This window comes from Chiloscyllium punctatum, chromosome 7 (assembly GCF_047496795.1).
Source record: "Chiloscyllium punctatum isolate Juve2018m chromosome 7, sChiPun1.3, whole genome shotgun sequence".
Taxonomy (NCBI): Eukaryota; Metazoa; Chordata; class Chondrichthyes; order Orectolobiformes; family Hemiscylliidae; genus Chiloscyllium; species Chiloscyllium punctatum.
The window spans coordinates 44,816,784-44,833,578 of record NC_092745.1 but is presented as its reverse complement, the minus strand read 5'-3'; the positions used below and the strand labels follow the sequence as shown (position 1 = coordinate 44,833,578).

At 40.4% G+C, this 16,795-nt stretch overlaps 1 protein-coding gene across 2 annotated transcripts in view; it reads left to right on the top strand.

The window, feature by feature from the left end:
- atf6 (activating transcription factor 6) overlaps positions 1 to 16,795 on the top strand; it is a 330,002-nt gene that overhangs the window by 200,798 nt on the left and 112,409 nt on the right. For both annotated transcript variants that reach the window (XM_072573460.1, XM_072573462.1), the window contains one exon: positions 4,266 to 4,350. In XM_072573460.1, coding sequence (XP_072429561.1) covers positions 4,266 to 4,350 — 85 coding nt within the window. The remainder of the gene's footprint in view (positions 1 to 4,265; positions 4,351 to 16,795) is intronic.

Below are 16,795 nucleotides of genomic sequence, written 5' to 3'. Positions count from 1 at the left end.
ACACATTTCTTCCTTACCTCAAGTTGAATCCTTACCTTCACTCCTGGAAGTAGTGAATAGCAGGAGAAATAGGAAACACTTAATAAATGATTAATTTATTGATAGTATTCATTATTACTCAATTATTAATAAATAGATATGGTATCTTTAGCTTAAGGCTGCATTTATTCAGGAACTACTGCAGGGGAAGATTCTGTTGAATGTTGTTGTATTGAACGTTGTGTCAATTGATTGATTTAAATCTGAGATTGACATCTGGGGTGTAGTAAAAGTGGGAGGAACTAGCTGATTAAAATATTCCTCCTTCAAGAATATTCATACTGGAAACATTTAGGTCATGACCTCATCAGTCTACAGAGATGTGGTTCAGATAATGGCTTGGTATGAAGATGCATGTGTTCATTGTTTTAGGAAAAAAGACCATTCTAATTTATGCTTGTTGTCTTGTGCTAATTTATTTATAGGGATATATAAAAAATTAGTGCATTCCCGAGTATATTGTGACTTTAAATTTAATGGGGTTGTTGAGGAATATTTGGAGAAATATTGAAGGTAACTATTGAGAGTATCAATAATTCTTTTTTCATTCTGCTTATGTGTGAGTCCAGATATTTTGTCCATCAACACTCATATGGAAGGTTAGTGAGAATGAAAAATATCCTTTGAGAAACAGAAAGTAACTCTCAAGAGGAACCATTGAAAAAGCTTATATATTTTGCCCTGTGCACAGGAAATGGGTACATGAGATTTACTTACTTGTTTCCCTCCCCCTTTAATCCCAAATACTATTGTCATTTTGTCAAGGGTAGTGAGATCAGCTCACCAGTTGTGTGCACAGATGAATTCTGATTCATGTTATGTTCGTGTGAAATCTGAAGTAATAACATGACGCTAAGCTGCATGTTATATGTTGGCCAAAGGTTGACACTTGACTGAAAAACAGAAGCCTGATTCTGAGAGTAATTGAGTGGGAAATTAATTGGTGGTATCCAAGGTCAGGTGATCAAAGTGAGACTTGACAAAGTGCACAATAAATTTTAGAATGACATAGGTTCACTGGATAAAAGTGAATTATAGCATGATAAACATTCATTAATTCAAAACTGAAAATTGATGTGAATTTCACATTTCTAATACCCCTTTGCAAGATTAACTCTTCGTTCTGGCCACGTCAGAAGGAAACCCCAAATATGCTAAGTACTTTGCAATTTTCATCCTTTTTCAGCTGGTGTGCAAAATTGCCAATAACCATTTGCTCTTTTTGGAAGAGCTTGCGGGCATTGTTATTTCCCCATAACTGTGCCCAGGGATGCTCATACAGAGGGCTTACCTTTTATATATTAAGCAATGACCAACATTGGTGTATTCACATACCTTCACTGACAGACTGACTTATATCTAGCAATGAGCAACAGTTAGACTTTGATTTGGCATGTGAGCCACTACTTCGTGCTCTGTCAGTTAAAGCTATTAAACGTCACAGGGCTACACTGGTTCAGGCAATCTATCATTCTTTAGAAAGAGCTATAATCTGTGTATTGGTATCGCATAACGAATTGCATGAGGTTACTTACTCACCCATTGTGTGCTTTGTGTGTTTGATGTACTTAGCCATGATGCTTAGATCTTCAACTACCCCAAAAAGAGTGAAAACTGTGAAATGTTACGTGTTGAAGGAATTCTCAGCCAATTCAAGAAAAGCTGGCAGTGAGATCCTTGTATAATGCTAAAATTCTACTGAGATCAACGCAACTGCTTTAAATCACAGAACCAGGATCTGTATAGCCAAATTATTGACATTTCGTTGTGGCAACCTTTGTTAAATAACTCCAAGGGGTATTGTAAGAATGTAGACAGTCTGGAACAGCAAGGCAAACAATAGTTAAAAAATGAGAAGTTTTTAAAAAATTGTTGTGTGGAAATCTACTATTACGTTGCTTAGTAACAAATAATATTTTTCATTCCTTTTGGAGTGAAAGTAGAGAATGACTGACATTTGAAACAATTTATTTACTGTGCTATGTTTTATAAGGGAAATGTGCAGTAATGTTGAAGTTATCCTGATGTAAGAAAGATTAGACTTTTTTTTGCTTTTGAATCAGTTTTTCTTAGATTTTTGATTTTTTTAAAATTTATTTTTGTCACATATAGCCCCCTCCAAAAGAATTCATGACATGTGATTCTGGTGTATAATGCATTCATGTTAGGAAATGAGCTGCCTTGTGCAATCTTAATTTCAGCACTTTATTAGCTTTCATGGCTCTAATAATTCCTCTTCCTTTTTCTGCCATCTCAGAGCCTTCAATGATTATGATGTATGTGTATACAATCACGTGCTTCAATTGCATGCAAGGTGATGCTAGCTATAAAAGAGAATGTCTTAACTAAACATTTAAGTAATAAAATACTACTTCAAATCAACAATTCAACACCTTCCCCAACTTCTTCAGCCTCCCAGTAGTGTCCTCCCAGTAAAGTAATTTGGCTTTCTCTGAATTTCCTTTACTTCAAATGTATTGCGTAGGTGTTCTTATAGAACAGATTCTAATTCAAAATGTTTGCAGGTATCTGATAATGTAAGTAACGAGATACATCATTTTAGCTTTTATTATTTATATATCAGTCATTTTAAAATAAAGCTGATAAATCATAACAGATATCACATTATTCAGTGCACCTTGGACTGAGTTTTTTGGTTTCTAAGTGAATTTTAGTCCACTCAAAAAAAAACTAGTTCAGTGATGTTTGGAGAGAGATATCGGAAGTATTTGTTAATTTGGGTCAGTTTTCCCTCTTGTCACAGGTGAGGAAATAGCTGACTACTTTTATTTAACACTTGAATCACTTGAAGGTTATCCTGCTATCATTTATTTTTCTCAAGTGTTTCTATTCAGCTGCATCACTTCTGATAATGTCTAGGACTCATTTAACAGGTCAACATCTGAGGAACTTGAGAATCACTAAAATACTGGAAATGTGTCTGTGTGCTCTTAGACCCTGGTTATAGGTGAGACAATACTATGGCTTTAAGAGGTGTATGGTCCTGGTATTTGTTATCAAGAAAGGTTAAAATAGAGGTGTGAGCAGTCTGCCCAAACCCATTAAATTAAACCGCTTGTGACGCCTTAGTTTTTTTCTAAAGTTAGAACATTAGAAGCATCCTGAATGGGTGGGATCAAGCACTCCCACAGTCACAGGATTTTTAACTTTAGCAGTTGTTAGCATCTTGAAGCTGGATGTGGAAGCTCTTATACCCCTTTCTCTGTTTTATATAAAAGCTGGGGTTTTCTTCCTGCTGCTAGAATTGCATGCAAACATCTGTTTAACTGAATTTGCCCTTGCCAAGGGTATGTTTATGGGATGTTAATGAATTGGAACAGTTCATTAATCGCAGTTAATATATCTGTTATTTCATTAAGCATTTCATTTCAGTTACAGTTAAGACATTTTATTTTTACTTTGTATTTTAACTGTAGTGTAAATATTAAATGTGTTTCGCTTAGTGTTGAGTAGTTTGAACTGCATCTGGAATACTGCAGTTGAACTGCATCTGGAATACAGCGCCTTACATTTACCTTTTAAAATAAGAAAATGCTATGGTCTAGACTATTTCTTAATATATTTTGAGGGGGTTTGGTCTGGTCCATAACATAAAAAACCATTGAAGACACTGGTGTAGGATAATATAACCCGAAAAGAGAAAACTTGCGCTTACATCATGTTTTAAGTAATCTTGTCTTATTCTAAATTGTAGAACAGCCACGTAAGTACTTATTGCCTTGTCCTTTGTTTCGCACAGTCCATTTTTTAATGTTTTGATGATTCAATCTAAACAAGAATCAAGAAAAATATTAAAGTTACAGAAAGAGGATTAAGAAGTGGGAAAGCAAGATTGGACTCTCAGGAAAAAGGAGACAGAAGGGATATATTTTTTTAATTTTGCAATTTTATTCTTTAAAACTTATGAACAGCCCAATAAGGATTCTGAACCACTAAATTAACAGCGTTTGAGGGAAAAAGACAAAAGCTCACATCTTTCAGTCTTCCAAGTTTAATTGGATAGATAGATGGATGGACGGATGGTTGGAAGGATGAATTTGTTTTTGTTTGTCAAACTTTTTTTAAAGTTTTATTTGATTTTAGAAACTAATTTGCAGTTAAAATTAGTTTTAAAGAAGACAAGGTTTTAAAACATGCAGGGTTGAGCCTGAGTTTCAATTTGTTTTAGAATGTGTTGTAACAGCATATGTCTCTTTGTATTTCAGGATCACCTTTTGCTACCAGCTATTAGCCATAATAAGACAACCAGACCGAAAATGTCTCTTGTACTCCCAGCAATGAAAGTGGGTGGTAGGTACTGTTTCTTTTTTTCGTGGAGTTGAACATCTTGTCTGCAGAATGGACATGGCAAATGTACTCAGTTATTATTCATTATGTGATGACTTAATTTGATCAATAATTCATGTTGTAAGGAAAACCTGAAAGAAGTACATTTGTGTCGGTGACTTGGACAAGATATACAGAGATGAAAATTTGCAAAGACATGAATGATAGGAAAGATACCAGATTGTTCATATCTTCAAGTAGTTTGTAAATCTCCTCTGATGTATGTGAGAAAAAAGCCATCTTTGTTCTGATATTCTAAGAACAGCACTACAGAGGCAGTATTGCTGTTGTACATGAAACACGGAGAAGAGAATGTTAGATATATTTACTGGTGACAATCTTTATCGAAAGAGCAATGACCTTGAGCAGGATACCTTTATTGAGGTTGTTTCAGCTATTTTGAAGTTCATAATTTGATAACTGAGAGAAGTTCAGAGAATGTACAATAATTGAACTGACAGTGATGTGCTGAGAGTTTAACCTAATGAATGAATATTAAATTGACAATTTTAAACATAAAAGGCTGAATATGATCAATGGAGAAGGCTTTAACTACAAAGTGGAGAGGAGTTGAGTTCTGATTTGATGAATTAAATTAATTTAAGATCTACTTATCATGTTGAAAATCGCTGAAAGAATCTCATGAGTATGAAACTGTTAATATCAAAGCTGGATCAGTGCTGGGGTGACCCTTAATTAGAGACAAAAAAAACTGCAGACGCTGGAATCCAAAGTAGACGAGGTGAAGGCTGGAAGAACACAACAAGCCAGGCAGCATCAGGAGATGGAGAAGCCAATGTTTTGGGTATAACAGGAATGGAGGTGGGGCAGGGGGATCCGCAGTCAGGGGGAGGGGGTTAATTGGAGAGAGGGATGCAATGATGAAGTAGTGATAGATAAACACAGGTGGTGGGTAATACCTGGTTGGGAGGAATGAATCTGGTTGGTAGCTGGAAGGAAGGGTCACTAGGTGGAATGGAAGGGAGGAGGCTGGGCTAGAGATCTAGTCGGGGGATGGGTGGGAAGGTTATTGGAAATTGCAGAATTCAGTGTTGTGTCCTTCATGCTATAGGTTGCCCAGGTGAAAGATGAGGTGTTGTTCCTCCATTTGCGATCTGAATCACTATGGCAATGGAAGAGATTGAGGATGAACATGTCTGAGAGGGAGTGGGAAGGGGAATTGAAATGGGTGGTGACTGGGAGGTCAGGCTGGCCCTTACAGGCCTAGCTCAGATGCTTGCCAAAACATTCCCTTCGGCTTTTGCCTATATTGCCTAAACTAAATTAGTCGCATGAACCTCGTTAATTTGAAGGATCACATTTAAAAGTTTTCAGCTTTTATGATGTACTATCTCTCACACCAATGGCTATACTTGAATTCTCAGTGTCCAGTCCTGCTGTCCAAAACCATGCTTTGGGAGTGATAATTTGTAAAATAAAAACTTGTTTGTGGTAGTTCTGGATGTTTGACCTTGTGAAGGATTTGGGTGAGGGAGAGTTTGGAGAGCAGAGGTAATGAATAATTCAGAGATTCTTATGAGGTGGTAAGATCCAAATTTTGATTTGCTGAGGCAAATTCTTGATGTAACTGCAGGTACTGTATATTTTGAGTGCAGAACTCAAAATTGTAAACAACAAATAAATAAAACTTAAACAAGACATCGGTTTAAAAAAAACCACCCCACAGAATTTTAAATGTATGAATAAATTCTCAGCCAGTACTGTAGATTTTAAAAAAAACTTCCTGTAAAGACTATACTCCATTCTGTCAGTTTCTCTGTCTCTGTTGATGCCAACTTTGACAAGGGACCTCTGAAATCTCAACCTCTTCCTCAAGCAAGGATTCCTGAACACCATGGTTGTCAGGGCCCTCAGGAGGTCCAACTCATTTCCTGCACTTGAACCCTCGCCCCCTCTTTTCCCTTCTGCAACAGGATAGGGTACTCCTAATTCTCACCTACCATCCCACCAGCATGCACATCCAGAGGATCATTAGTCACCATTTCTGCCACCTCCAGTAGGATGCCACCATCAGACACGCATTCCCATTCCCTCCCTTGTCAGTCTTCCGCAAGACCATTCGCTGCAGGACACACTGGTCCACAACTCCTTCACTTCCCCACAGCAGAAGTAAGGCCTGCCCATTTACTTCCTCCCTCTTCAGAATCCAAGGGCCCAAACACCTTCCAAGTCGAGCAGAGCTTTACCTGCACTTCACTCAATCTCGTCTATTGCATTTGCTGCTCACAATGTGGCCTCCTCTACATTGGGGAAATTAAGCAAAGACTGGGTGACCGCTTTGCAGAATACCTATGTCCTGTCCACAAAAAAGACCTTGAGCTTCCAGTTGTCTGTCACTTCAACACACCACCATGTTCCCTGGCCAATATCTCAGTCTCAGGTTTGGTGCAGTGCTCCAGTGAAGCTCAGTGCAAGCTGGAAGAATAGCACATCATTTTCCGCTTGGGAACTCTGCAGCGTTCTGGACTCAATATTGAGTTAAACAGTTTTACGGCTTGAGGCACCTTCTCCCACGTCCTTACCCCAAACACTTGGCCTTGTTATCAAATGGTCTGCTGTTACACACAATGCCATTGTTAGTCATGAATAGTCCCCATTAGCAGCTGTTCATTCTCTGAGGCTGATTGTAATCCAATTCTTTCTGTCCAACTTATCTCTCTCTTTGGGTTCTACCTCCACCTATCATTTACTCCTTACCCCCACCCTATCTTCTGAATAAAAACTAACTTTTCCTGGCTGCCATCAGTTCTGAAGAAGGGTCACTGGACCTGAAACCTTAGCTCTTATTTCTATCCATAGATGCTGCCAGCCTAGCTGATGTTTTCCAGCAATTTCTGTTTTGTTACGAGATTCATTTATCCAAAAATGTGTTGAATTATTATGAAAGGGATACTCAGACATGAGAGCAATTGTAGAAAGAGATCTTCCAAAACTGTGTAGAATAAGAAAGGTTTTTAACCTCTGGTCAAGTGAGTGTTAAGGCAGTGAGGGCAAATGATCACGGTCAACACAATTTACTGTACTGCATCCACTTTCACATGTAATTTAAAATAGGCACGATGTAGAACTTTCAACCATTACTTCAAGGAGAAATGCAAGTTTAAATAAATTAGACAGATCTGTCACATAGCTTTTTCATTCTGCTTCTTTATTGCTGAATTATGCGTACAAATTGTCAATCACAAAGATGCACACATTGCAAATTTAGTCCAGTAAGATTTAAAAAAACATGCTCTCTGACAAATAACACTTGCGTTTATTATAAGTGATCAGGGCTTTTCTTGGAAAGGATTCATTAAGAAGTATGGAATGAAAACCGATACTTAATAGTCTATGGTCCTTATCCCCAGTAAAGTCCATCCGATATCATAAGTTGAGGTGATGGCAAAGAAACATTTCTGACAGAAAATAATGCAAGATTTTAAGTTTACGTCTACATTAAATTAGCCTTTTGTTTGGTTATTGACACACTGGTTTTCTGTGGCTCATATTTCAAAGCAATAAAACAATGTTGAACATTATAAAACAATTCAAAATTAACACTCATGTTTTTGCGGTATTCAATTGGAATAGCAGTATTTGTATACTAAAACCAAAGTGAACTTCAGAATCCAGGAAAACAAAAATATGAATCCAGTCATAATTTTCCTAACCCAGTAATTACTGAAAACTTACTAATTTATTCTTTGTATAATTGATATGATTTATCACATATACCTACTTTTTACAAAAGGATAAAATGAGAAAGTCTGTCAGTTAAATTATGGGTAGTGGCATTACATCAGAAAACCTATTTTTTTCAGTATCACAAGAACACTTTATCCAACTAATTTCATTAATTTTCATAGAACATAGAACATAGAACATTACAGCGCAGTACAGGCCCTTCGGCCCTCGATGTTGCGCCGATCAAAGCACCCCTAACCTACACTAAGCCACTATCCTGCATATACCTATCCAATGCCCGCTTAAATACCCATAAAGAGGGAGAGTCCACTACTGCTACTGGCAGGGCATTCCATGAACTTACGACTCGCTGAGTGAAGAACCTACCCCTAACATCAGTCCTATATCTACCCCCCCTTAATTTAAAGCTATGCCCCCTTGTAATAGCTGACTCCATACGTGGAAAAAGGTTCTCACTGTCAACCCGATCTAACCCCCTAATCATCTTGTACACCTCTATCAAATCACCCCTAAACCTTCTTTTCTCCAATGAAAACAACCCCAAGTGCCTCAGCCTTTCCTCATAGGATTTTCCTACCATACCAGGCAACATCCTGGTAAACTTCCTCTGCACCCGTTCCAGTGCCTCCACATCCTTCCTATAGTATGGCGACCAAAACTGCACACAATATTCCAGATGCGGCCGCACCAGAGTCTTATACAACTGCAGCATGACCTCAGGACTCCGGAACTCAATTCCTCTACCAATAAAAGCCAGTACGCCATATGCCTTCTTCACTGCACTATTTACCTGGGTGGCAACTTTCAGAGATCTGTGTACATGGACACCAAGATCCCTCTGCTCTTCCACACTACCAAGTAGTCTACCATTAGCCCAGTAATCCATCTTTTTATTACTCTTACCAAAGTGAATCACTTCACACTTAGCTACATTGAACTCCATTTGCCACCTTTCTGCCCAGCTCTGCAGCTTCTCTATATCCCGCTGTAACCTGCCATATCCTTCCTCACTGTCTACAACTCCTCCAACTTTCGTATCATCCGCAAACTTGCTCACCCAACCTTCTAACCCTTCCTCCAGGTCATTTATAAAAATGACAAACAGCAATGGTCCCAAACCAGATCCTTGCGGAACACCGCTAGTGACGGCACTCCAAGATGAACCTTTGCCATCAACTACTACCCTCTGTCTTCTTCCAGAGAGCCAATTCCTAATCCAAACCTCCAACTCACCTTCAATGCCATATCTCTGTATTTTCTGCAGTAGCCTACCATGGGGGACCTTATCAAACGCCTTACTAAAATCCATATATACCACATCTACCGCTTTCCCCTCATCTACCTCCTTAGTCACCTTCTCAAAGAATTCAATAAGGTTTGTGAGGCACGACCTGCCCTTCACAAAACCATGCTGACTATCCTTGATCACATCACTCTTATCCAGATGTGCATAAATCCTATCCCTTACAATTCTCTCTAAGACTTTGCCCACAACAGAAGTGAGACTCACTGGCCTATAGTTACTAGGATTATCCCTACTCCCCTTCTTGAACAAGGGAACCACGTTTGCTAGCCTCCAGTCCTCTGGCACTACTCCTGTTTCAACCTGCTGCCGAAAAGCAGTTCCTTATTACTTAAAACAATTTCTGGTTTTCAACTTAGAAGTCTTCCTTACTTGTGTTAACCTCAGATGAAAGAGATTTTCTTTCTCTCCACTGTTGCATTCATCTATCAATGCTCTCCCAGACCTGATGGTTTATAGCAGATTTTGAAGGAATCGTGCATTATAGTCTGTAGCCCATGTACATTGCAGGATTACTTTGAAGTAATGGGTTCTGGAATGCATTATGATGTCTCATAAAAAAATTAGATGGATCTGTCACATATCTTTTTCATTCTGCTTCTTTAATGCTGCATTTTATCAAATTGTCAACCATAAAGATGCACACATTACAAACTTAGACCCATCGGATTTCAGTGTTCAACTTTTCTTTTTGCAATTACAACACCTTCTATGAAATGAAGAATGTTTTACTGGATAATTCCCCTTCCCCTGCCCTGAAACCATGCTGGGGGCCATTGTTTATGGCACAAGGTGGAAAGATTCATGCAGCATAGGAAAACTGGCATTTTATGATCCTCTGTGCTGTGGAAGGTAGACTAGGCAAAACAATTTCCCAGAAAAAATACTGGAGGGCAAAATGACTCATTACAGTTATGTCCTATCCATGACGTATAACACTTGACTGTAGCATTTTCATCAGTTACAAAAAATATTTATTGTATTCAAGAGTTTCAAGATTTACAGCAATCTAATATTAATAGCCTCTGATAAAAAAAAGGAACAATTCACCAATGTTTGTTGGTTTTGGATTCATTTTCTTCAAAAGTTCTTGCTAAACCGAAGTAAAATTTGTTTTAAGCCGAGGTTTCCTCTTGAAGGCTTTGCTGGGATCTTTTGCCTCTAAGCCAAGAATTTGACATTCTATTTGTTGTTTCATTGCCTGCTGATCTCCACAGGACACAATACATGGGGAGATGATGATTGGAAGCGTTTTCATTTTGAGTTTTACACGTTCGTTGTCACCTTTTGTCAGTTTTGGGTTTGAGCATTTTTATTCTGGTATTGTCACACATTTCCCAGGAGGGCAAAATTCTTCTTGGTGCCATTTGTTCCTGTTTATGTCCATTGTGTTCATTTGTGAGAAAAAAGATTTTAGAATGAAAGTGCCTTCATCTCTAGGTATTCTTTTGGAGGTATACAGATAAAGCTTAAGATGTAAAAGAACTTATTTCATTTGAAAAATAAATCGAACGAATTGTGCCAGTGCATTTTTGTCAAATTTTCATTAAAATTGATTGTCAAGGTCGGATGAAAGCTCTATTCTAGCAGTCATTTCTTAGTCATGACAAAGATGTTGTAGTCATTGGAACCAACTTGGTCTCGTTGATTACGAGGCTGTTGATTGGCCCAGGTTAATAACCCCAACCAGGAAAGCTCTGGCTGACCAATATAACCAAGAGATCAGAATCTCTTCAGCTCAGGCAACTGACTCCAAATTGGCTGATTACAGCCAGCATACTTTCCATAAGCAACTCAAAGTTGATTGGTGATAGGATACTGGTCTCTGTGCAATTATTTTGGTGGTGATGGGAGAAAACAGGATGTGCCTAAAGAACATTCGCTTGCTACAGTCATCTTGGAATTGGGGTAAGCATGTCTGGCATCATGCCTTTATTTGGGAAGCTTGCCTCATTTGATCCTGTTGTCTAAGACTGGGCTTGGCATGTGGAAAGAATGCGATATTTTTTCCAAGCAAATGACATTGAGGCAGATGATAAGCAACAAGTAATCTTTCTGACTGCTTGCAAACCTGCAGCATTCTCTGTTATTAGGTGCTGAACTTTTCCAGATACACCAGACACTAAAATCTTTCAAACGTTGATGGAGTTGGTGAAGGAATATTATGACACCAAACGTCCCCTAATTCTGAGATGCTATCTGTTTTATTTGGCTGTTTGAGAACAGGGGAATCTGTACTGGGATATTTGATGAAGTTGAGATGACTAGCAGAGGCATCTGATTTTGGGATAATACTGAATGAGATGCTCAGAGACCATTTGGTATGTGGGATTAATGACATAACCATGCACAAGTGTCGACTAGCTGAAGTCCAGCTGGCCTTCAAGCTGGCAACACAACTGGCGTCATTATTCGAAAATGCAGTAACTGGATCATAGGAGCTTCAGGGCATCCCAAAGGAAGTGGACTGTCTCACCTCTCTAACTGAGCTGTGGGAACACCACTTGAGCACAGGCAATTGTAGAGCCTCACACAGGGTGTATCCTGAATGTAGTTGCAGAATTTGTCTTTAACAAGATTCGCTTGGGATTCCAACCCGTAAGTTTGCACAAGTTTTCTCAGCCAGACTGAGAACATACACTAAGGAACCATTGCAGGTTAAGTGTACGACTTCAGTTCCGGTTTCCTATAGGAAGTAGTTGGTACATTTACCACTGATGGTGTGAAAAGGCTTGGGCCAAAGCCACTTCACACATTGACCAGGAAGCGATTCTCAGATTTTGCAAGGCCCACCTGGTGCCTTTCGCCATGCGGGCAGCAGTAGAGGTGGAATCAGGAGGTAGGAGAAAGAAGGAATCATCAAACCAATGCAACTTGCAGAATGGGCATTACTGATTGTGCTAATTGTGAAGCCTGACAGCTCAATTCACATTTGTGGAGAGCTTAAGCGAACAATAAACCACCTCTCGCAGCTCGTTAAATACCCAATCCCTCACATAGTGGACTAGTCACAAGGTTGGTGATTGGGGGTGGGGGGGCCCTCCTTTACAAAGCTGGACATGAACCATGTCTACCTGCAATTGTGAAAAGATGAGGAGTTCCAGAAAAATGCTGTGATTAACACCCATAAGGCTTTACGTCAATATACAAGATTGCCATTTGGGCTATCTTCAGCCTCCTCCCTTTTTCAGCAGAAAATGGAGAACATTTTACAAGGACTACCGTAGGTTGCTATTTATCTGAGTGATGTACTAATAACAGGGAAGACCAAGACAAAGGCATAATGCTTAAATTTTTCTCCCAGGCAACCAAATGCCTTAAAGGAAAAATGTGTTCCAGGCACCCCAAGTGACCTACTTGGGTTACAGAGTTGAAAAAAAACTGGGTTCACCTGTTGGAAGAGAAAATGAGGGTGATCAAAGGAGTCCTGGCTCCCACATCTGTACCGGAGCTTTGGTCTTTCCTTGGGTTAGTGAATTATCATGGACAATTTATGCGTAACCTGACCTCCATCTTGGCACCTTTATATGCTATTGAAAAAGGGTCAGCCTTGGAAATGGTAGCATATCCAAGAATGGTAGCCTATAGGAAAGTGAGAAAAGCCGCTATCATCTAGGGTGTTGGCCCACTACGATCTGAAGCAAGAGATAGTGGTGACTTGTGAAGCCTCCCTGTATGGTTTCGGGGTAGTATTGGCTCACTGGTGGCCCAATGGAGAGGAATGCCCAATAGCATAAGCTGCTTGGACGCTGATGCGAAAGTCAAACATGCCCAGATAAAGATGGAAGGTTTTGCGGTCATCTTTAGTCTAACCGGTATCTTTTACGGACAGGAAATTGTTATAGTAACTGATTACAAACCCCTGCTAGGGCTTCTGAAGGAAGACAAGGCAGTGCCATCCACAGCTTTTGGTAGAATTAAGCATTGGACCCTTATTTTCAGCAGGTTCAAGTACCAGTTAGAACACCATCCAGGAAGCCAACTAGCTGATGAGGATGTCTTGAGCTGTCTGTCATTGGCAGATACTCCAGTGCTAGTGCCTCCCTTGGAAGAGTCCATTTTGGTTTTGTACTTCCTGGATATTCTTTCAGTCACCACTGACAATATTCGACTGTGGACACAAAAAGATCCTGTCCTAGCAAAACCTAAAACAGTTGGTGGTAATGGGGGAAACCGAAGGGTCGTCACAACCCTGATTGAAATCTTTCTGGACTCTGTGAGAAGAAGGCATATTAGTATGGGGAGCAAGGGTGATTGTCCCAGTAACGATCGCCTCCAGATACTAGCTGAGCTCCACCAGTGTCATCCAGGGGTTTCCAAGATGAAGATGCTAGCAAGAAGCTGAGTCTGATGGTGAGGGTTGGATGCTAACCTAGCTCTGTGGATGAAGCAGTGCCCAGAGTCCCAAGAAGGACAAAAATTGCCACCAGAAGCGCCCCCACATTCATGGGAATGATCGGGAGAATCCTGGTCTGGGTTGCATGTTAACTGTATCGGTTCTTTCATGGGCTCAATGTGCTTGGTCATTGTGGATGGCCATTCAAAGTGGTTGGACATGCATAAAGTTGATTTGGCAAACTCCGGGATGACAACTCAGAGGCTATGAGTATCATTCCCAATACATGGACTCCCAGAAGTATTGGTCACGGACAATGAGAAGTAATTTACCAACAGGGAATTACAATATTTCCTAAAGTCAGATGGCATTCAGTACATAAGGACAGCTCTATATCATCTGTCATCTAGTGGTCTAGTGGAAAGAGTGGTCCAAACATTTGAAGGCAGGCTTAAAGAAGCAGCCTGCAGCGTCAAATGACTACCACGCTGTCCCAGTTCCTGCTTGATTATAGGACCATCCACGCAACAATAGGGATAGCTCCAGCAGAGTTGTTGATGGGGAGAAGATCCTGCATGAGATTAAACCTGATGCTCTCAGACATAAGAGGGGTTGGGGATGGGGGGGCTGGCGGCAGAGGGCAGTGAAACGGCAGCAGGAAGACCAATACTTACACAACAAATTCAGGGACAACGAGTACCTGATGAGCACAGCCTGCTGATTCCTGGACCACTGACCTAAACAAGAAAATACAACACGACCAGGGATTGTAGCCATCCCGCCATACATCAAAACCATCTTGAAAATGACGACCAGACTACTCTGGCCCCAAGGCATCATGGTAGCCCACAAACCTGTATACACACTGAAACAGCTCCTAATGAATTTAAAGGACACCATAACAACAACCAACAGAATGAATGTCATATACAAAATACCCTGCAACAAACATTGCATTTGGACAAACAGGCAGGAGACTAGCCACCAGGACACATGAACACCAACTGGCAACCAAAAGACATAATCAGCAATCATTGGTATCCATACACACAGATGAAGAGGGACTGGGACAATACATCCATCCTGGGACAGTCTAAACAAAGACAGGCACAGGAATTCCTAGAGGCCTGGCATTCAAACTGGAATTCCATCAACAAACATATTTATTTGGACAACATTTACCAACCCCTCAGAAAAATATTTGAAAGTGATATCACTCACTACAACAGATCAAGACACATAGCTTGCGGGACAGAACACCAGTGCTTCGTTGGAGGCTCACTGATGTTACTGAGCATGAGAACAAATCTACCATCTCAGTGAGCACACTTACAACCTGACTGTTTGTTTGTAATCTAAATTAAAACAAAAGAACAGCAGAAGATGGAAATCTGAAGCAAAAACAGAAATTGTTCGAGAAACTCATCTATGGGGAGAAATCAAAATTAACATGAAAGTCCGGTGACCCTTCAGAAAAACTGTTTGTAATCTGGTACTTTCAGTACTTTTTTGGGACTTTGAGAGACTCAGCGCCTGCTGTCATTGACTCAGAGCATAAATATCTTGCACCACCACCTCAATAAAAGAATCTAAGCCTTCCTTTGACTGCTAACAATCCAATCACTCCAAGTGACTGTGAGGCAAACTGTGTAACAGGGCACATGACCTCATTTATTTACCCTAACTTTAAACCTAAAGTTCAAAAACGATAAATCTGAATTGTAACTGTGTCCTTGTGGCTATTAAACAAATACCTGAAACTTACTGCATGTTACAGGCGGCACGGTAGCTCAGTGGTTAGCACTACTGCGTCACAGAACCAGGGACCAAGGTTCGATTCAGCCTTGGGCAAGTGTCAGTGTGGAGTTTGTATGTTCCCCGTGTCTGTGTGGCTTTCCTCCGTTTGCTCTGGTTTCCTCCTGCAGTCTAAGGTTATGCAGAAGGTGGATTGACCGTGGTAAATTGCCTATGGTATCCAGGGATGTGCAGCTAGGTAGATTACCCATCGGAAATGCAGGGTTACAAGAATAGGGTAGAGAGGTGGGTCTGGGTGGGGGATACTCATCAGAGGATTGGTGTGGATTTGAGAGGCTAAACGGCTTGTTTCCACACTGTAGGGTTCCTAAGATTTCTTCTCATCACTTGATTGCCCAAGATCAGTGCAATAACAGATGTCTGGTGGTAATTACCTGGCTGCAACCAAGTGTTTTCCATTCAATAAATCCATAAGAGTGAACTAAGGCAGCTTCTGTCTCCTTTGACCAGCAATAAGAGTTTATTGGTCTTGTTGCTGCCTAATGGTTTATTTCAACTTCAGAACAAAGTGCAAACTGGTCTATAAATGCAGTTCGTGTTATTTTTAGTAGAATTGTATCTTAAGTGGTTTAAATATGTGATTAAAAATTGCAGAGTCACTCTCAAATTGAATGCAGCACCAGGGTCCGAGGTTTGATTCCAGCCTTGGGTGACTGTGTGGAGTTTGCACATTCTCCCTGTGTCTGCATGGGATTCCTCCGGGTACTCCGGTTTCCTCCCACAGTCCAAAGATGTGTAGGTCAGGTGAATTAGCCACTCTAAATTGCCCATAGTGTTAGGTGCATTAGTCAGAGGGAAAAGGGTCAGGGTGGGTTACTCTTCGGAGGGTCGGTATGGACTTGTTGGGCTGAAGGGCCTGTTTCCACACTGTTGAGAATCTAATCTAAAAAAAATACGGAAACAGCCTTTTGGCCCTCCAAGCCTGCACTAACACATTTTGCCCTTCCCTACTAAAACTGACTTCACTTATAGGATCTGTAGCCATATATTCCCTTCCCATTCGTTCAGGTGCTTCTTGAATGCTGCTATTGTGTCTGCTTCGACGACCTCCTCTGGTGGCGCATTAACAGCGCTCATCACAGTTTGTGTGAAAAACTTGCCTCGCACAGCTGTTTTAAACCTCCACCCACCTCTGCGCACCTTTAACCTGTGTCCCTTAGTAATTGACCCCTCCACCATGGGAAACTGCCTCATACTTTCCACTCTATCCATGCTATTCACAATCTTATGAACACCTATCAGGTCGC